Genomic DNA, 21,130 nt, shown 5'->3' with positions numbered 1-21,130 from the left:
CGAGCAGGTAGGTGTTCATTTGTATAACTCGGAAAGATAATAATTGGACCTCAAGGTAACTACCGGGCCGTGCAAAGTTGAAGTATGGTTCAAAGGTATGTCAAAGTCAAGGATACAAAAGTAGTCACACCCATGGGACAAACCATCATTCCCCTAATGTGCGCAGTCGAGCCTACTAATTGGACTCGAAGCTAACGACAGGTCTTTTCAAGGCCAAAATTTGTTTCTTTCCTATGCGACTAAAGTCAAGGGTATAAAAATAGAAGTATCAACTCATAACATACTACAGCCACAATAACGTACTTTGTAGACTGGATTGTACCATTTGGTACTTCATATTCTAAGCCTCTTTTTGTCATGTATGGAGTCAGCCACTCGATCCCAGCGGTGTTCCTAATGAAGTGGTCAATGAAGCTCTTGCCAAGATGACCTAACTCAAGCTCTTATTGAGCCGCTGAGGCATTCAGATCAAGATATTGATTAAGAATAGAAATCCTCCATGCCAATTCTAAACTGGCGGGAGTGTGTATGTGTGTGTGTGAACATGCAGTATTATTTGAAACAAAATGGCAGACTTCTTTTTCTTTTTTTTTTTTTTAAATTGCATCAATACAGTCAAATAGTTTTCTTTCCTGTCAGTTTTCCCCTTTCCTAAATGTTGATTTTTGCGAACTGGGCCCTTGAAGCCATTTGAGACACTTTTGTGATTAAGGGCTAAATAAACTTGACTTATAGGAGGTATAAAATGCGGAAAGCGGAAGGGGGGGGGGGGGGTTGTTATTACGTGCCAACAGATCCACAGGGGACGCACCGGGGAGCTTTACGTTTCAGCCAAGTCAACATTTATTCAACGACTGATCTGCAGCGTACTGTGATTGTAACAGATGCAAGAACACCCAGAAACAACAACATATATTTCATCACATCCTATTCAATTAGATCTTTCCCTAAACTAATTAAACATTAAAGCTTCACAATCTACTGTTGTCCATCTGTCTAAAACACCTGCTTTCCATTTGGGCTTGTTTGGACTATCAGAAGAATTTTGTCAAAGCCTGGGATTTATTTGCTTTGTATATCAAAATGGCTGACGTCAATTTGAAACATGGGACCTTGAGACTTTTTTTTTCTCTTTTTCCTGTCACGATAAACACTCCAATTCTTGTTTATCAGCAGAACAAGTGCGGAGGGCTGGATTTTGTAAACTTTCCAGGGGGTGCTAGCGAGTGAGTTTCGTTGTCAAATCCATATCTTTGAGCGAAGGCGAAAAGTGGTGCATGCTGCATTCTGTCGCGCATGCAGTCTCTGCGTGCGCATGAATAAATGATGATGCTAGCCTGTGAGCGCGGCCGGCAGGCAGGGCTCATGTGTGTGCGTGTGTTGCATCTGTCTGTGCACACAAACGCTCTCTGTGCAGCCGCCATTGCAATTCCGAACACAAGCGCCAGTGGAACCGGCGAGCGAGATGTGTGTGCGAGATGTGTGTGTGCGCGCGGATGTATGACGGCTGCAACCTCGCAGGCAATCTGGATTAAGAGAGAGAGCGGGGACGAGAGAGGGGAATTATAGGAACATCTGGCTGCAGTCATTCGCAGGAGCTGTTCAAAACAGCAGCCTCCTTCCTCCTGTCCCTCTCTATCCATTTCTATCTCGCTCCTCTTTTTTCTTTTTTTTTTTTTTTGGGGGAGGAGGTGAGGCTGCCTTCCTCCGACCGATGCTCACTCATTCCCGGTGCGGCGGATCTCCGCTTCTTCCTCCCTCCTTGAAGGGCATCGACAGGGCTGCCAAGGCCGGCCACATGTTACCGGAAGCCATGAGAACGTGTGCGGGACACCTGCATTAATTTGCTCCTTTTATTACCTCAGAGGCGGAGATGCTGGTCTTCTCCCTTTGACTGTGGGGCTGGATGTGTTCTCTGCAAGGTAAAAAGAAATCTCCCCCCGTAGCCGTCAATCAACTCCTGTGATGGGGAGGCGGGTGGTGTTTAATTGACTTGAGGTGTGTACTTTTATGCAGCACTCCTGCAAGGTCAGAAAAAAAGATGTATTTTAGTTTCCACATTGATTGGTCGTGAGCACCAGGCTGTAATTCACATAAAATGTCTGCTGCGCTGGGTGTTTTATTGCCTGTGCCCCGAGGATGCGCCGATAGCCGCTACTGATGAAGGTTCTTTCTGTTGCTGCTGTTAAAGCCGAAATGATATGCAAATGACACCTCAGTCGCAAGGTGTGATGGCATCCACAAAGTGAGTGGGCATGTTAATGGTGCGCAAAGTCAATGTGAGGCTTCCAAAAACTGGGTGGAGAATATACATAGAAAATATAGAAGGTGTTTGATGTTCTAAAGATAAATGAAAAATACTTGATAAGAGGTGGCCAGTGTTTACCCAACTGCAGAAGGGGTGGAGGCCTTTGTGTGTCAAGAGCAAAGTTGAAAAGTAAAATAGAAAAAAAAAACAATGGAGAAACGCAGGAAAGGTGGAATAAACGTGGAGTGACGATAAGACAGAATTTACTGCAACGTTAAGCGTTATCTCTGCAAAGCCATGTTAAACAATGTACGGTGAACTTTCCATGCAGCTCCCCCGGAACATAATCATGGATTCATGCAACATTGTGGAGTGAATCCCTCATAAATTGTCTTTGGAGAACTGCAGGTGGAACAAATAGGTCACGTAGCTTCTCGAGACGTGGATGAGCGCAATATCGTGGTGCGGCCGCACATCATGAGCGTCTACTGGAATGCGAAATGTTGTTGCCAGGTAACATAGGATCATGAGAACTGTGCAGACAAGGGTGCTTCTGTTTTGGTTAGCAATGGAGTTCAAAGAGGTTAAGTTTTAAATCTAATGAAAAATATATTTATGTATATGCTAATCTACATTAATGATCCCCTCAAATCACCTTTAATTGCATACAGGGAACTTTGTTTGCTAGATGCTGCTGTTTTGGTTAGCATCTGGACCCTGCAGTAATTAGGCATTTCCCCGCTGCTACAGGTGCTATTTGGATACATGCAGCCACTAATTGGGCCTCAGCATTTGTTAGATCACTATGTGCGGAGAAACATGGTGATAAACGAGCTTCATCATATTTTTACACAAATTAAATAAGGCATCTCCTTGCCTCGTGTCAAGTGTGAGTCATCACGTGGTCTTTTTTATTCCCGAGCGCCTGCAGGCATCCTTTGAATCTTCCGTGGGGGCCCACCGCGCCTCGTTATTTTTATTTTTCCGACATGCTTCACACGCAGATAAACCACAGCAAGCCAAAGCCCAGACCTAAATCCAATTGAAAAATCAATCAAGGGCTGTGGAAGAGCTTACTGGGCAATCTTGCATGGTGGCGCCTTGAGAAACAAGTAAATGTATCATGATTTGGATGATTTTCTTTTTTTTTTTTTGTCTCAAAACAACCACATAGCTTTAATGCTAATGGCAAAAAAAAAAAAACAAGACGCGTTAAACATGCTTCGTTAGCATTGATAGTTGGGGTTGTGGAAGCTATTCGAACACAAATAGTGCAGCAACACATGTACACAGATAATAAAACAACAAAATGAATTGTCCCGTTAATTCATAGGGCATAAACAGATTTTTGTTTTTGCATACTATTTGTTATTTTGCTTTATGTTAAGTACAAGATTACAGAGTTCTTGTTTATTTTTCTTTAAAACAGACTTTACCTCAGGGGACCAATGCAGTTAGTTTTTTCCTAACCAGAAAAAAACTATTTTAAATAGGATATGTTGTTCACTGTCAATTTAGCCCGTCCTCATTTCACTGCAAAACGCGACAAAGGAGCTGTTACGGGGGCTTTGTCTGCACGCAACGTGGGAAGGGATTGAACTTACTTTTCTTTCACTCCTTCAATACATCATATCTTCCGCTCTGCGCGCCCGCGAGGAATTAAACGGGAGAACGAGAGTGCACATCTGGTATTGATATTCCAGAGTGCTTTTCAAGGTTTCTGTGAGAGAAAATCCCAGGTCATAAGCCCCCTCCCCTCACATCAGGGGTGCGATCGCACAAGAACGGCAGCAGAATGCAGATGAGCGTTTGAGCTACGTCTTCTGCCTGTTCCAGACAGCTAGATGTCGGAAAATATGACGAGGCTTGGTTGTGTGTCTGTTTGCTCCTCGCCATCCTAGCCTGACTTTTGCTTCCCGCTCGGATGCTGTGCGAAGGAAAACACTTGCAAAATGGCAGGGGAGACTTGTAAATGCTGATGAACAGCACTTCTCTTGATTCACCGGGGTCTGCTTAGTATGACGCACATACACACACAGGCGAGATGATACCTTGACATCCAGGCAAAGCAGAGAAACTGCAGTTGCTTCCAAAATTGCATTTGAGATGCAGTCCACCACCTGAAACGCGAGAAAAATAGACAGTTGTGATGCATTGCAGCATATCTTTGCAATCAGTAGCCACAGACTCAAGTTTATCCAAAATATTACTTTAGTAAATGTAACACATTATTACCGACCTCTGATTGCAATCCCGAGATTGCAGCGGTGCCAACTCTCGCATCTTCCAGCCACCATCGACTTGTTTCATAGCCGTGGAAGGACAATATCATTTGGTGGCGGTAATGCGCCATTAAGATGGTTTGTGGCCGATCGACTTCACTGAAGAACAAGGAAGGGCAATATGTTATGTACAGTCGTGTTATGTGGTTTAATTTTTCATGTTAATTTATTTTATTTTTGTATACAGCGCGGCTAACGTTAAGATGCAGCGGTAACATCAGTATCAATGGCTGTCTCGTAGCATTAGCAAGTAATAGCACCCTAACAATGTTCAGGGGCTTTAAAGCCGGACCTCATTTGTTATCAGTGACTAAATTGTCCAGGTGCTATCTGTCCTCTGGGGGATTCATTGTTTTATAAATGTCATTAGGTTGTCTTTAAAATGAGCCCCCCCGCCCTGATTGCATCTCACCTCCCTCTCGCGTTCCCCTCAATATGACGTTTTTCAGTGTTGCCATGGCGTCGCGACTGTCACCCAAGAGTTATCGCGTTAAGAGGAGCGTCACTGTGCATACAGAAGTGTTAGCGAGGCAGATGTCGCACCATCTATGTTGGGTCACTTTCATAAATAATATGGCTGATGCAATTGCAGCTTGATTTGTTTTAGGAAAATGGTGAAAAAAAATTCTCTATTTTTTTGTGAGCAGACTGAAAAATAAATCTATACGAGTCTATTTTGGCACTCCCATTTGCTTTGCGTGACTTTCCCATGATTTTTTTGGACTGGAATTGGGGCTCTCCAGACCACAAGTTGCACCATCGGAACACATTTGACTCGCGCCCTGGGGTCGTAAGGCGAGGCACGCTATGCTGAGCTTTTTGTTCTTAGAGAAGGCCGCCCCTGGGAGAGCATAGATATCCTCTGCTACTGTACACCACGGCTATGCTGCAGTCGCCTGTTTCCATAGATGAGGGGAGGGGGGAAGGGTGGGGGGGCTCTATTAGGCAGCGATCCACCCACTGGAGCGCACGTGTGGGCGTGCGCTGTCAGTCTGTTGTGTACTCCGGGGGTGCAAAGACAAGCTGGGAGGTAGTAAAGCAACATGTGATTGACTGGGCAGGAGATGACGGTCAGTGCAGTTTTTTTTTTTTTTTTTTTTCTCAGTCTTTATCCAACGTGCAGGATAATGACTTTCCGATGTCGCTGTGACATTTAAAAGATGAAACGCGTGATTGATGAGCACGTTGATTGATTATCTGCTTATTTGTTCGTGTACCTGATGAGTGCAACCTGTTATGCAAATCCCAGCAGAATGCTGATAATTAAATGCAAATTAGTGGGGACGGTCTTGTTTGGGCGGCGTGGAGGGAATACAGTGGTAACCATTCGCATCACGTTTATCTAAGGGGCAGAGAGAGAGAGAGAGAGAGGGAGGAGCGAATTTGCCTCAATCCCCACACACTGAATCAATATCCTGTCTTGAGCACGATTTGAGCCTGGAAGTTGCAGGTCGTTTCTGCCTCATTGCACATCCACAGAAGGCTTGCCAGTCAGCCTCAAAGCATCACGCAACATGGAAGCGCACCTCCGAGTCTCATTAGCATGAATGTCAGATCTCTGTTAACAACAACATACACGTCTTCATCAGTGTCAAAGCGGACTTCATATTAACAAGAACATTAAACACAACAAACATTGGTTGGGTCTGCTTTAGAGTGCCTCGTTGTCACAGTGTGGAAAAGCCCTGGCAATCGCCGTACATTTTTAGCGTACATTTGAATTTGGCGGACAACAAACAAAAAAAAAATCTTCTTTGTAGTGTGTCAAATGTAGAAGATATTTATTTTCACTTCTTACTCAACTACGACTTAACTAGCTTGTGTGCTGTGATCCAAAGACTAATTAATAGAACGTGAGCCGCGTTGGGATTTCTGCAAAAACGAACAGTTTCCTTTCTAGCTTTCTCTTTTCAGCACGTCTTAAGATTCGCACATCATGATAATTTCTGTGTGGGACTGGGTGAGGGTGTCTCCTCACTGCAGCTTGATCAGCAGTACTCATAAGATATGTCATAGCCAGCAGGCTTGCTGCGACAATATCGTTTCTCCCTTATCATCATCTTCATGGCGGGTTTCAAACCTGACCTCCTTCTGTCCTCCATTTTCCTCGCTTGTCAGATCGTAACCGAGGTTGCTGACCCCTCCCGAAACGTTGCCGTCCCGTCTGATGTTTCCTCCCCGTGCCGAATATGGAAGATATTAGACACATGTTGGCTTTTGGAATCACGGCGGTATTTATTTGGCGGGGCTCCGTGCTGAGTCCAGACTTTTATCCACGCTGTCAAGACGCAGTGCCGACAATGGTGGGATTACGAGCAAACCACCCAGCCATAACCATAAATCAGACCTTTCTCGTCTGTATTTAAAGGTTAGTCTGTAGATTTTTTTTACTGCGGTTATGGGATTGGGAATCTCTTGTTCTTAGCAGTTGATTGGATTGCTCTTCACTTTAGTGGGAAATAGGAGAGAAAAATGACACCAAATTCCAGTTCTTGACAGTTGCTATACGATCTCCACTTTACGCTACATCCCCTCTGACAAGGTCCGGGGATTCATCAGATGGATCTGTCGTTATCCCCTATCTCGACTGTGTCATAAGTAAGAGGAGAGAAAAAAGAAAAAAAAAAATCAATGGCACATCGTCATCATCCCATCCTTTTGGCCGCATGATCCCAGGAGATAAGCATCTAATTCTGATCAGGCCCTCAGATGGACACTTGAGACTTTCATCCCTGTGTACGCAAACATAAAAGCGGCGCATTAGCAAACCAGAAATGCGGGATTGGCGTTCCCGGGTCGGCTCCCAGACATAAGCCCCTTTCAAACTGCACGTGAATCTTGAAAAAAGTGAAAAGTACTGGCACAGAATCGATCGTATGTGGTTATGTGAAATCATGAAAAGTGGGAAAAAGTTTCACTCGATACTCACTTGACCGGTCATGTTGTGTTAAAAGCAATTGTCACCGTCTGACAAATATTTTGGAAGTCCGCTGGCATGGAGACAAGCAAATTACTACAATATGAAGCAACCAGACTAATTTAAAATTAAAATGAATACAATTTTAGGGTACAAAACAACCCACTCCAGTTTGTTTTTAAAAACATACTAAACGGCTCCCCAAAAATAAGACACAAAGCAATCAGACGGCCTTTTGAAATCTGCATGTGACTAATTAGTTCCAGATCTAATTTGCATGACGTTCATTGTTTGTTGACCCCCTGCTTACAATTTGGACACAGTGCTGAGCCGATGATTCTATTTACAATCCGGTTGTAAAGCGCTTCAGGCTCAAAAGCATCTCTGTCTTGAGGGGAGCAAATTCCCCCAGCAAGACAAATGAATGTTTAATAGCGATGACAGCGCTGCGCAGTCTCTGCTCGATAAACCATTTCCTCCTATCTGTGTTTTTTTTTCTACCTTATCTTTGCAGGCGTGACCACGTGAATAACAAGTCCAATGGAGACCATCCTGCTTTATCTGATGGTCCTATGTGCGGCTGTCAAGGCCCACAAGGTTCAAGTTTGTCCCAAGCGTTGCGTGTGCCAGGTGCTCAACCCTAATTTGGCCACGCTTTGCGACAAAAAGGGACTGCTATTCGTGCCCCCTAACATCGACCGGCATACGGTGGAAATGCGCCTGGGGGATAATTTTGTCACAAGCATCAAGCGCAAGGACTTTGCTAACATGACCAAACTGGTGGACCTGACGCTTTCTCGCAACACCATCGGGAATATTGTGCCGCACGCCTTTAAGGACCTGGAGAACCTGCGGGCGCTCCACCTGGACAGCAACCGGCTGACACGCATCACCAATGACACCTTCAGCGGCATGTCCAAGTTGCACCACCTCATCCTCAACAACAACCAGCTCACACACGTTCAGATCGGGGCCTTCAACGACCTGACGGCTCTGGAGGAGCTCGACCTGTCCTACAATAATCTAGAAAGCGTCCCGTGGGTGGCCATTCAGAGAATGTCCAGCCTCCACACCCTCAACCTGGATCACAACATGCTCAGCTACATCCCAGAAGGCACCTTCTCTGGTCTACAGAAGCTCAAAAGGCTGGATGTGACCTCCAACAAGCTCCAGAAGCTGCCCCCGGACCCCATTTTCCAGAGGTGAGTAGATGTCATAAATCTCGTTTGAACCTTCATGCGTCCCAGATCATGCATCAAGACTAAGTCGGGTTAAATGTCATGAACACAAGTTTTAGCCAAGTCTTAAGTCCTTCTAACTGGAGTCCCCCCCACCTCTGCCATCACTTTCCAAAGAGCGGGGGTCCTGGCCACCTCGGGGATAATGGGGCCCACTTCGTTCGCATTAAGCTTCGGCGGGAACCCTCTGCGGTGCAACTGCGAGCTACTGTGGCTAAGAAGGTTGCGGCGGGAGGACGATCTGGAGACATGCGCTTCGCCTCAACACCTCGCAGGACGCTATTTCTGGACCGTGTCGGAAGAGGAGTTTCTGTGCGAGCCTCCTCTCATCACCAGACACTCTCAGGTGCGACCCCCCCAAAGCTCTTGATTAATTCGCTGTGGCCTCATATCAAATATCACACTTGGTAGACTTTTAAAGCTCACAGGACTTCCTTGGGCCGCTCAGTTAATGGGATATTGTAAAATAGTGTAGACAAGATTTACCTAAAGTTGGGTATCTACGTACTGAGAGTTAGATTTTTTTTTTCACCGCCCTTGCTATTTCATTTCATTTATTTATTTAATTTTAATGTCTTGTTGGCGCTATGTTGGTCAACTTGAGTACACGACTATAGACCTAAAGCTCACTAAGCACTTGTGTGGCTTCATGTCATTTTAAAACTCGGTACTTTACGTGTGCACCCCGCTTGTGGACAGGATTGTAATAAGCTATTTGGTGGGTTGTGATAGATCTGCCATTACGCCAATGAGTTCTAGAAAACCATCCAAATAAAACGATCCAATCGAAGCGGCGCGGCGTAATAAACACCCATATCTCAGGCCTCTTTTACATCACGACGGATGTTTATGGTTCACGCGTGTTTGCCGCCGTAACGAAGGCCCGGCCAACGTGCTAATTCATCGTTACGACTATGATCAATAGTCGATTACGTTTACAGGGAACAGAGCTGTAAAAACCCAAACGTGGTCAATATATCAACACGGAGTTGTTGTTGCAGGAGCTGCGGGCCCTGGAGGGTCAGAGTGTGACGCTACGTTGTAAGGCTCGGGGGGATCCAGATCCCATCATCCACTGGATTGCCCCTGACGGACGCCTCATGTCGAACTCTTCCAGAGCCTCCGTGCATACCGACGGAACTCTCGACATACTCATCAGCACCGTCAAGGACTCAGGTTGGTTTGTAGTGTCAACGAGGTTAGATAATGAAGCTACAATATTTAAATACTGAACACTCTGAAGGAACTGCTGAAGGCCACATCTCACGCCAAGATGCTCACACGCAAATTCTAATTGATTGTTAGCGTGCCAGAAAAGAATAGTTTGCATGTAAACACACCCGGGAAACTCACTAACACATCGTATCTTTGTTGTTTTAACGGTAAATCGTTTTTAATAACCCGTTGATATTTTAGCATATTTTGAGTTGGATGAGAAAACAAGCTATCACAGGTTAGCTATGTTTTATCCAGCTAGCAAAAGTTACTAACAGTTCCTCTACCTACTTGTGAAACTCACACGTTGTGCTATCTTTGGGTTGTTCAGTTGAGGAAAAAAAAAGTGTTATTTAGCACTAATGAAAAAAAGCTAAAAATATTGACTTGGTGCTCAGTGTTCTTACACTTAGCATCTGAGATTTAGCACCATTAAATAGTCTACTTAACAAGTGCTGCTCTGCTTTTTATTACCTTTGCAGTGTTCAACCTTTTGCTGCGTTTGTGCTAAACGAAGCCCGCTGTAAATATGTTTAAATGTAGGCGTAATGAACCTAAACAGTGTTGTTTTAAAAGCACATAAACACATTTCTATTCTTAGGATTAAAGCAGGGTTGGGGAAACGCGATTGTGCTCGAGGGCCACATTTTGAAATTGGACAGATGGGCCGGGTCATTTGTAAAGAGAGCTTAAGGTCAAATGCGGATGTAAAAATAGATTATTGTAATCACGAAGCAATAAGTCATTGTCATTTTGAAATATTAACCTGTGACTGTATTGAACAGAATCATTTATAAAAATTCAACTTAAGTGGTAAATAATACAAAACTGGAACGAGTAGACCAGGCTTTACTTTGCCCACTCCAGGATTAGAATTGTGGCCCCCGGCACTTAAAAGAACGAAAGGCACTCGTCAAATGAATTTATCTCCTTCCAGGTTCCTTCACCTGCGTGGCGTCCAACCCAGCCGGAGAAGCCCAGCAGAAGGTGGACCTGGTCATTGCGAAGCTGCCTCACATCACCAACAACACGGCTGCTGAGCAGGAGCCCGACCCGGGGTCTTCCGACATTGCCACGGTCACCAAGACAGGAGCAGAGGGTCCGGGCGGCGGGGTGCCCCTGGGGAACGCCAAGACTGGCCTGGAGAAGAAGGTGGTCATAGCCGAGGCTACGGCCACCTCGGCTGTGGTCCACTTTAACTTCCAGAGAAACATTCCGGGCATCCGCATGTTCCAGATCCAATACAACGGGACCTACGACGACTCGCTGGTTTACAGGTGAGGTGTAAGGACAGGTATTTGGGAACCCAAGGGGAAGTACGGTCCTCGAGTGGTCAGCATATTTGCTTTACAGTCAGAAGATCCAGGCTTGAATCCCTGCTGGAGTTTGAAATGCCATAAGCGAGAATCGAAGCCCAAAACTTTAACGAGTTTCCAAACCAAACTTGCTAAATAAACTTAAGATGACCTCAACCGCATGATTAAAACTACCACGCCCATTATGTTACCGACTCAGGACGCTTCAGTCCCTCGAGGGGATTCGGTCTCCTGGGCTGGTGCTGGACTGTCTATGTGATTATTTGCGGTGTCCATTAATCCCATCAGGAGTACTAATGCACCGCATCTCACTTCTCATTCTTCAACTCTTAATCCCCTTTTGCCGGAGTGTACCATTTACCGTCTTGATAATGCTTAATCAACAAAATCAAAAATAACAAATGTCAGCACTAAGCTGAAGATGAAAGCGCCGTCAGCCTGGCCGGCGTTTGGCATAAAAAATAAAAACAGCATCCCAGGCGTCTTTCATCTCTGTTACTCTTTCCTAAGACGCTCATCACCAGGACATGATAGGACGAATGGGGACAAAAATGATGCAGTCAACAGCATTTTTTGGTACGGAGCTGCAGTGCAGGAAAAAGATAGACAGAAGCCTTATCCGTGAACCTTTCATCACGAAAGAGGCTGCTGAGAATGAATCAAATGTCACTTACTGATGAAACACAGGCACGATAAAAATGGCCGACTTCCAAAACAATCAACTGCATAATCTGTTGAGGCGCTAATCCAGGGGTGGGCAAATTTGATTGGCATTTAATTTTTAAACAGGATCAGCTGAGGTCAAAAAAAAAAAAAAAAAAAATCAACGTAAAATGAGAATGGAGGATGTTGGGCAGGTGCCACACTCTGCTCTAATATCGTCGCCATCTCTCCAGAATGATCCCGCCCACCAGTGAGAGCATCCTGGTCAACAACCTAGCAGCGGGAACGCAGTACGACCTGTGCGTGCTGGCCATCTATGACGACCAGATCACCTCGCTGACCGCCACCCGGGTCATCGGCTGTGTTCATTTTTCCACCGATCCCCAGTATTTGAGATGCCACTTCATGCAGTCCCAGTTTCTAGGCGGGACCATTGTGGTCATCATTGGAGGGATTATCGTGGCTTCCGTGCTGGCATTTATTATCTTCCTCATTGTGCGCTACCGGGTGTGCAACCAGGGAGATGCAGATAAGGTGAGTCTGGCGCAGTGGCGGACCGTGTAGTTTGTTCCTGGGTCTCCAGTGTGGATGTAATCCATCTTTTCCACAAACGTGGAAACAAATTAAATCTTCTAACAGGCTCTGGAGATGGGTGATATTCGTTCCCTGAGCAGCGACGGGCAACTTCAGGGCTGCGGACTCCCCAAGTCTTTGTCCAAGCAGGTCCTACGTCCGGAGAAGAACGACAAAGAGTGTCTGCGAGTCGCTCTACCGCCCCTGGAGCCGGTCAAGCAGCGAGCATCCATCGCCAACACCGGCACAGCCAAACCTTCCCTGCCTGACTGCACCGTGTCTACTTCGGCCGCCAGCCACAGTTGGCACCCGGCTTCCCCGGGTGTCCCGAGGGTGAAGCGCCCGGCGACTTCATCGAAACCGTCAGACATCCTTCGAGCTGAGGCGCAAGCTGACGTTGAACTCAACAACGTCAACCGTAACAACTCCTCGGAGGCAAAAGTGCCACCCGTGGTATCCCGCGCCCAAGCCCACAAATGGACTGCAGCTCCCAGGGTCCCGCGGGCACGTCAGGCCCCTCGTCAGTACATGACGGTGCCGGCGGGCGCCATCAGAGTCAACCGCAGACACTCTCTCAACACGGACTCATCCAGGGAGCGGCTGTACGTGGCGTACCCCAAAGCGGGGGCCAGCCTGCGCTCCAAGCGAAGCCTGTCCATGAGCGGAGAACTTCCGCAGATGCACAACGCCGCAAACATTCAGCGGGCCCGCGACAAGCTGTCCCGCTCTGAGTGGCTCCTGGAGAGCACCCTATGACTCGGCGTTTACCGAGTTTGTTTTCCTGAACTGGATTGTGGCCTGCTTTGAACCGCTTTGCCTTGGCGTTGGCACTCAGCCACTCCGGGGGGGAGCTTGAAGGTCCCCCTCGCAAATCAAAGGGAATACGAGCGGGTTTACGGACCAGCTTTTGTTTTATACGCTATAACCAATCGACATCTTCTTCGCGAGTGGACCACGAGAAGCACAACATGTATAAAACAAGCTCCTGTACAAAGATTTTCCAAGGCATACAGTATATCTCAAGGCGACTATGGAAACCCATTTGCATTTTTATTCAACATCCTTGAAATCCATCTTAGGGCCAAGGATGACAAATAAATCCACAAATATTCTTCTCTGAAACTGTTTGAGAAGTTATTCCATAGCCTCGATATCAAGCATAAGGGACATTAATGACGAGTATGGTCTTTGTCTTTCAACAAACATAATTCAAGTTTGGACTCTGGATGTTCTAATGTGCTGAATGGACCTGAAGATAGATCGTAAGGATAAGGAATAAATTGCCAAATGGCTTTCCATTGGCGATCCTTATTGTCATTCCGAATGCAGTAACCCGGACACTCTGTACGATAAAGACAGACGAGGACTCGCCTCTGAATGACCTTGGTGTGTTGTTTTTTTTTTTTTTTTAGTGTGTGTGTGGATATAATGAATGTGCTTTTACATCCCAGACACAGCACAATGCAGCATTTTTTTTTTTTTTCTCGGTGGCACGAGTTGACTCAGCTTGATACTGCCCTCTGATTTGAATCGACCAAATCACTTTTATCACGTAATTACGCAAAGACCCGACGGCATGGTGACGTTATGCGACGAGCTTCAGACAAATGAAGACATTTTCCATGCTTCCTTCAGTCCTTCTTTTTTAACGTATTATCATGCTGATGTATAAATTAACTTGTAAAAGGAACGAGCACAACTGGATACTGGGAGGGAGGGGGGGGGTGTCAGCTCTTGATTTTGCTGTTGTTTCTGTTTGATGTTTAACAGTATAAATAAAGCAGTGATACAAGGGAAAATTCACTTGGGATTTCCGATACTATCTACAAAAAAAAAAAAGTTGCTTTTGGTGAATGGCGATACAGATCGAGTTTGGACTGCGGGGTGTGTTACCAAGAGGGCTGCGTCTGTTACGTATAAACAGTGTGACATCATCATGTGAGCGTGCCAAAAGAAATCAGTTTATGTTAACGACGTGGCTCAGTGCTTTGTGACGATATCAGTTGTGGAAAAACAAAACAACAACAAAAACTGCAAATGGCTTTAGATTCTTGCTCCACTGACAACACACTGACAATGTAAATCCAATTAATTCGTTCCAGACACATAAAACTACTAATAAAAATACATTTTATAAGGTATAGCTATAAATCTACACACAAAAACGGAGTGTAATAAGTACAGATAATGGAAAATGTAACATCATTCTTACCTTTATTGAGGATTTTTGATACAGCAAGCAAGTGCGAGAGATGACCTATTTTCCAAGTTCTTTCTTGGAATCTATAGTTTTTCTCACTTTCTTGATCGAATGGCTGGCACCTGGCACTTTCTGTTATATTGTGTAAAAAATATTCTATACCTGGACGGGGTGCACTGTATTGCACAGTCCAATCGTTGATTGGATCAAAGCTGAAACTAGGATTTATTCTTCTTTAGCAGGACCAAATGTAGCCTAGCATATCCGTGCAGTATTTAGCTAACATTGATCCAAGACAGCAGCCGTGACACGGCATCAACATGAGCTTATCTCTTGTATATTTTGGTCGCCGGATGCTGTCTGATTGATTCTTACATGCGCCCTGCCTCTCGTAGAGGGGAGTCTCAGGGGGCTATAATACATACAGTCGTTCGTGGAGGGGGGGGGCGGAGGGCGCATGTACGACAAAGCATCACTTTCATCCACACCAGCTGGTTGCTACCATGTTTATTCAGCATTAGAAGCTCATTAGGGCTGATTAAAATGCTAAGGAGCCTGGCCGGAGTCTCAGTTCATTCTTTGGTGGTAGAAAGCCAGAGGTGCCGTTAAATAATAGATGGGGGGGGGGGGGGGGAGTCAGGGAGGGAGGAAAAGATGGAGGGTTTTGCGAAACAAATACGGCGAAGAGGAGGAGGAGGAGAAGGAAGCGGAGGAGGGGAGCTTGGAAAAAGAGGCCACAGGGGGAGTGAGAGGTAATGTGAAACAGGAGGAGGAACATCTTTTCATATCCTCCTTTTGCAGCTTCGGTCGTCACTGCCCAAAGTGGGGTAGTGAAGGAGGGGACCACCTTATTTATGTGACGGATTTCGGACGAAAGGCTGATAAAAGTTGTTTACTAGTATCTTTCATGGTATTATTTGTTTTTTAATAAATCAACATATACTTTATTTTGCATTTTACTATTCATAATAAATCTATCAATTATTTAAAATGCCTGATTAATTATTTTACTAATTTCAAATGTATATTATTAATCAATAAATTAAGAAAATGTTCCTTTAAAAATGTTAACATCAAATTATTTATTTCACAAATATATTTTGTGTTTTTAAATGGTGCATCCACCGCTTGTTGTCATGGTGACCCACTGAAATGTAATTCCTAGGACCATAGTTAAGTTCATCTGTGTTGAGGAGGAAAAAAAAAATAGAATAGGACCCAACAGAGCTGGCTAAGCAGTAAGCGTTAGCCGGCCATCGCGACCGCACTGTAATGTGACCATTGCCATGACAACAGTCTGAGGTGGAAGAGCACTGATGTTGTTTAACAGGCTGAATTCACTCCATGTTAGAATGGTAAGATTCAGTGCCTTTAAAAAAAATAATAAAGTCATTCTCACCTCACTCAAATGTTGAGGGCACGTCCCGCTCATCTGTCAACTGTCAATCAAACTTGGAACCTGGGAAAAATGTTGCATTAGGATTAGGATAAAACATTCAAAACATTCTTTTAAATTGAAATCAGTCTTTTCCCACCTCCAGTGCTCTCCCAATTAAATTCAATTTCTTCCTTTATAGGCTTGTCATTTTTTTGGTGCCACTTTTAAGTTAACTGTGTTAGTCTCTTTATGCGGTCCACGCAGGCCACCGCCACGATCGCAAATGGCTCCAATCGGGGCCGGCGTCTTTGTTTTTAAATACATCGTTGGGCCTATTAGAACAAACCGAAGAGGCTGTTTGAATCCTCCACGTAATAGGAATACTTCATCAAACATGCCTTTTAGCACCGTTGGCTGGCCGCCGTTTCATTATCTTCCTGCAGCAGGCGCTCTCATTAAGGGTCCAGCATGAGAACATTGTTTCGCCGCTCCGGGGAGAGAATGCGACGAAGCGAGCCCGGGGGCCACCAAAACAACCCCCCCTCCCCCCGGCCAGCTTGGAGGTGGCGGCACAAAAAAAAAAAATATGCACGGGCAATTATGAAGGGGTATGCATTATTAAGAAGAGTAAATGGGTCCAGGATGAACATCCTAGCTCATCAATAGTGAATGTGACTCCTGTTTCTGGGAAAACAGCCGTCTGGGCTGCGAGAAGGATGGGAGGGGGAATTGAAATGGTCAATTCAAAAGACGACCCGCCTTGTTTACTCAGCAACGACTGGGAGTGCTTCATTTTCATTACATAACGCAGAACCGAGGGTCCTGAATGTGGTGTTACCGCCATCGTGCCAGGGTTAGGGCTTGAGTTGGCTTTAATTGTTACACCGTTATCCAGTCTGCACACACTCCTGCCTCTCAGTTACATGTACTGCAAAGGTGATGGATGACACGGAGGCAAGCCAGGTCGCATTTTACAGTCGGACGCCATTAGCGAGCATTTACCTGATAGCGGCTATCGCTTATCCGGGTCATTTGCTCAATGCCAATGGTCGGCCATGATGGATCTCTTGTTGATTGTCCGGTGATGGGAGAAAGGAAGGCGGGGGGCTTGGCGTTTAAAGCCTCTTTAGCGATGCCATTCAGTTTGACTTTTGTAAACGTGAAAGCTAATCTTGTTAACGCTTCTGGCCTGGGTGGTGGGTGGCCAATGTTTGGTGGGTCTTAAAAACAGGAAACATTCCTATAATTCCCATACATGGTAGTTATGAGGGGCTACTTTTTGCTCCCTGGACTCAAAAAGTCGGAGAATCGTTGTAATAGACAACAGGAAATTGCCAAAGGGGCTGAGAAAGGGGTCACTGCTCATTTCCACGCGCAGAGTCACGGAATAGCGATGAAACAGCAATCGACACGGCCACGGGGGAATTACGTCATCTGGATCACAGGGGATTACCAATCAAGTCTGCTTTTTTTGCAGGCTAATCTTATTTATTGCCGGCGATGATCTCATCTAAGTGTGCTTGTCAAGCGACGCGCTTAACGCGGCTGTCACGCTAATTGGGGCGCGCTTGGCTAACATGCCAACACGTCGGAAGCAGCCCTCGCAGCTACGGTTTGATCATTTGTCACCTCGTATTGGATGGGAGTGAATCGGAAGACGAACAAGGATTCCGTTCAAATGTGGCACGAATTCTGTATTTGCGGTGAAAGTTGTGACAAGAACAAAGTAATACAGTAAACACAATTAGCACATTCTTCTTGGGAGCTGCTGTCGGCCACTGCTCACACGCAGGCATTCTCACGTAGCCTCAAATGGCACAGACACTAGAATACTTGTAATTTTCTATACATTTTGTGCTGAAAGTTTTTTGTTCAAATCCACTTACAATGTATTTAAAAAGTCAATTCAAAGTAAAATCAGAAGAAACTATTTGGTTCAGGTTCTACAAAAAATTGATCAGTTGCAAAGTTAGTGAAAGGTATGTCACCTATTTTAGATCACGTGGCAGCCATATTTGCAATTCGGATGTTGATTAAATTCCAACACAGGCTGGAGGAGTATTTGAAATGCAGATTCAACAGCTTACCTTCCACGGCGGCAGCTCCAAGTCTTCATTCCCAGTAAAGGTCGACCTGATTGACGCCTTTGGCCTGGACGAGAGAGATAGGAAAACAGAATCAGACGTGCGGAAAATATGGACGGACTGTGGGATAAAAAATAGGACCGATAAAGCTGTCATCATCATCATTTAATCACCGCAATGCGCAAAGTTACACAATTTGTACGGCGCTACAAAAAAAAAATTGGTACATAATCTCATGACACATTTCATGTTGCACAAATTCTGTTTCTGAATCTGACAAGAAGGAGGAAGCAAATAGGATTTATTGTACAAAAATAATTAGCTCTGTCTAAAGCCTTTAAGATTTACAGAGTGCTAACTTTAATCACCTGTGTAAATAGACACCATTGTGTCTATTGTGTCAGAGGCATAAAACAAAGCCCATTTGAGCTCCACTGCCTTCCAAACAGCAGTGCCTGGGGTGAGCCATTTACTCAGATAAATTCAAGTGTGGTGACTTAACACATGTTATGAATCATAATAAAGATGATCTCATGTTAAGTGCAGATTATTTGTATATATATATATATATTTGCCACTTATTTGTATATAATTAATGGACAACAGAGATAAAATCACATTTTTATACATCATTTCAGCATTTTCATTATTTTTTTCACGATGTTCATTTTAAAGGTTAACAAGCTGAATTTTGGCCACATGGCCTTTAAAAAGCTGTTCTTTCAAAGTACATTACCTTTTCTATTGCAAACCTAATGAAAAAAAAAGGAGACTTTTTTATCGACTATTCAGTCCCATCCCTGGGACCATTTTTGTCCCCAATATTGTTCAATATGCTATGAAAATTTTCTTTGCAGGATATCATTAGATGTGTGTTTGTACGTGTGTGTGTCTTGTGACGTAAACAGTTCAATCATCGTATGACCTAATTAGCAGTTTGGAGATGGTTGTTATGGTAAAAACAAGAGAGTGTCAAAGCTTCACAACGCAAGTGGTCTTACCTTAGCGTTACAAATCACCAGAGCTTATTCAGGGATTTTAATTACAGCACGGTGAAACAAATTGAGTAGCAGACACGAGATGCCGACTGCAAATGAGCGCAAACAAGACAGAAAGGAAGAAAAGAAAGTGTGCCAGAGACGACGGCAGATGAATTACAAGTCGCGTGACGGAGGGAGGGGAAAAAAAGCCTTGACATTTCAACAACTCAAAGGCAGCAATCAAATGTGTAACAAGCAACGACGTATGCCCGGGAAACCTGTCTGCGGCACATGCACGCACACACACGCACACACAGACTTACTCTCGCCTGTTACCTTGGCAACATGTTTTCTGCATGGAAATAGCATCCTTGGCTGTGCTCCTCGGCGCTAAATGTACAGAAAAAAACCCACACTTGATTGTATTGAAACAAGTTCTGAGATTTGACCTGAGAAGAGCAAGAAGCACAGCAAACGATTCAACCTGTTAGAACCTCTAGAGCAGTGGTTCTTAACCTGGGTTCGATCGAACCCTAGTGGTTCGGTGAGTCGGTCTCAGGGGTTCGGCAGAGCCTCCACTGAGGAGGTCCGAACAAACCTGATTTATTGTGTAAATTCTGATTTGCCAGTATGTAATTTGTTGTGAGTTCATGCATTGTGTTGATTTTGTTATTTGAACAAGGGGATGTTCATGCACGGCTTATTTTGTGCACCAGTAAAAAACATCAGTCTTGAATTTCAAAAGAATAATTTTATTTTTCACTAAAGAGGGGTTCGGTGAATGCACATATGAAAGTGGTGGGGTTCGGTACCTCCAACAATGTTAAGAACCACTGCTCCAGAGATATGACAAAAGACTTCATTATGTACATGTAAGACTACTGTCAATGCTTGGATCAATACTTTTGATTTTAAGCATCACTTGAGCCTTTGTGCTACATGCCTGGTTGGGATACATATGGATGTCAATGACCATGCAAATATGTACAAAGTAAAGGGATGGCAACTTAAATGCCATCATTTAAGGGGGGCTACAATTTTTCATATAAAACCACTTCAGACCAGATTTATGACATCTTCTCTTTCAAATGCTCATAGAAAAGAGTAGACTACACGAAATCGCCCCCGACATTGCAAAATCTCTCTTGCTTTCAATTTCCCAATCAACAATGGCACAAAACTACTGAAAAGAAAACCAACAACTCTTTTGAGCATGTTTTCACAAAAAATCTACTCAAAGAATTTTAATATTACACTGTTATTCTACATGTAATTCAAATCTCCAAATATATAATGTGACTCACTCACCTGTGCCGCTTCTTTGTGCAATTAAGACGCCATTCGTTAGCGTTTGAAAAAACTCTCAAGCGTTAGATAAATCTATGTTTTAAGAGGAAACAAATTTACTTAATTCTCATGTACTTCAAACAAACTGTTAACGTTAGGGGGGGTAGAATTACTTTTGTTTATGTTATTTTGAGATTGTGTTTTATCGGCCACGCTCTTCTTCACTGAATGTGGGATGCGCTGCTGAGCGATGTCTGCCGTCTGGTGGTGAACACGGGTTTTGCATATTTTAATGGCTCAACAACAATAAACAATTTGCAGAAATTGATCGAGGGCCACTCCGAATGTTGGCGATGTAGAATATTGATAGAGATAACATTATAATATTAGCATAATGTTATATCAAAATATGAAATAATATTAAACATAGCAAAGTGCAAAACTATGTAAATAAAATATCTAAAATATCTAAAATATCTATCTATCTATCTATCTATCTATCTATCTATCTATCTATCTATCTATCTATCTATCTATCTATCTATCTATCTATCTATCTATCTATCTATCTATCTATCTATCTATCTATCTATCTATCTATCTATCTATCTATCTATCTATCTATCTATATTAAACATAAGATACTAACCTAAACATGCATATAAATTGAAATGTAAATTTTGCCTTGTTATGACACCCTGTAAAATAGAAATAAAAATGTATGTGACCAGTGTGGCATTTTTGGAGGT

The 21,130-nt window shown here is 44.2% G+C and overlaps 1 protein-coding gene and 1 long non-coding RNA gene across 4 annotated transcripts; one reads left to right on the top strand and one right to left on the bottom strand.

Moving 5' to 3' along the window:
- Window positions 1-537: 537 nt before the first annotated feature.
- On the bottom strand, window positions 538-20,630 carry LOC148381872 (uncharacterized). Of its 3 annotated transcripts, XR_015854422.1 has the most exons (8): window positions 20,403-20,630; window positions 19,431-19,484; window positions 18,118-18,181; window positions 16,052-16,111; window positions 4,488-4,629; window positions 4,300-4,368; window positions 1,861-2,021; window positions 538-1,781 (listed from the first exon to the last, which is right to left on the bottom strand). It is a non-coding gene; the product is annotated as an uncharacterized LOC148381872 (long non-coding RNA). The 3 variants fall into 3 exon arrangements; XR_015854423.1 differs by having other exon boundaries at window positions 538-2,021; window positions 19,418-19,484; XR_015854421.1 differs by having other exon boundaries at window positions 538-2,021.
- On the top strand, window positions 1,497-13,830 carry lrfn5b (leucine rich repeat and fibronectin type III domain containing 5b). Its single transcript, XM_088362230.1, has 7 exons — window positions 1,497-1,922; window positions 7,962-8,649; window positions 8,803-9,031; window positions 9,687-9,861; window positions 10,838-11,177; window positions 12,113-12,413; window positions 12,519-13,830. The coding sequence occupies exons 2-7, from the start codon at window positions 7,988-7,990 to the stop codon at window positions 13,206-13,208; spliced, it is 2,397 nt and encodes a 798-aa protein (XP_088218356.1). The 5' UTR covers window positions 1,497-1,922; window positions 7,962-7,987; the 3' UTR covers window positions 13,209-13,830.
- Window positions 20,631-21,130: the final 500 nt, after the last annotated feature.

The sequence above is a fragment of the Syngnathus floridae genome, chromosome 19 (assembly GCF_059516105.1).
Source record: "Syngnathus floridae isolate MCC-2025c chromosome 19, RoL_Sflo_1.0, whole genome shotgun sequence".
Classification (NCBI taxonomy): Eukaryota; Metazoa; Chordata; class Actinopteri; order Syngnathiformes; family Syngnathidae; genus Syngnathus; species Syngnathus floridae.
Note: the sequence above shows the minus strand (reverse complement) of the source record. Positions and strands in the feature narration are given on the sequence as shown.

Bases quoted from the DNA above. Each gene is read 5' to 3' on its own strand.
- lrfn5b (XM_088362230.1), top strand. From the start codon at position 7,988: ATGGAGACCATCCTGCTTTATCTGATGGTCCTATGTGCGGCTGTCAAG. The intron at 9,032-9,686 runs GTGCGACCCCCC...TTGTTGTTGCAG, and splicing joins TCATCACCAGACACTCTCAG to GAGCTGCGGGCCCTGGAGGG. The intron at 11,178-12,112 runs GTGAGGTGTAAG...CCATCTCTCCAG, and splicing joins GACGACTCGCTGGTTTACAG to AATGATCCCGCCCACCAGTG.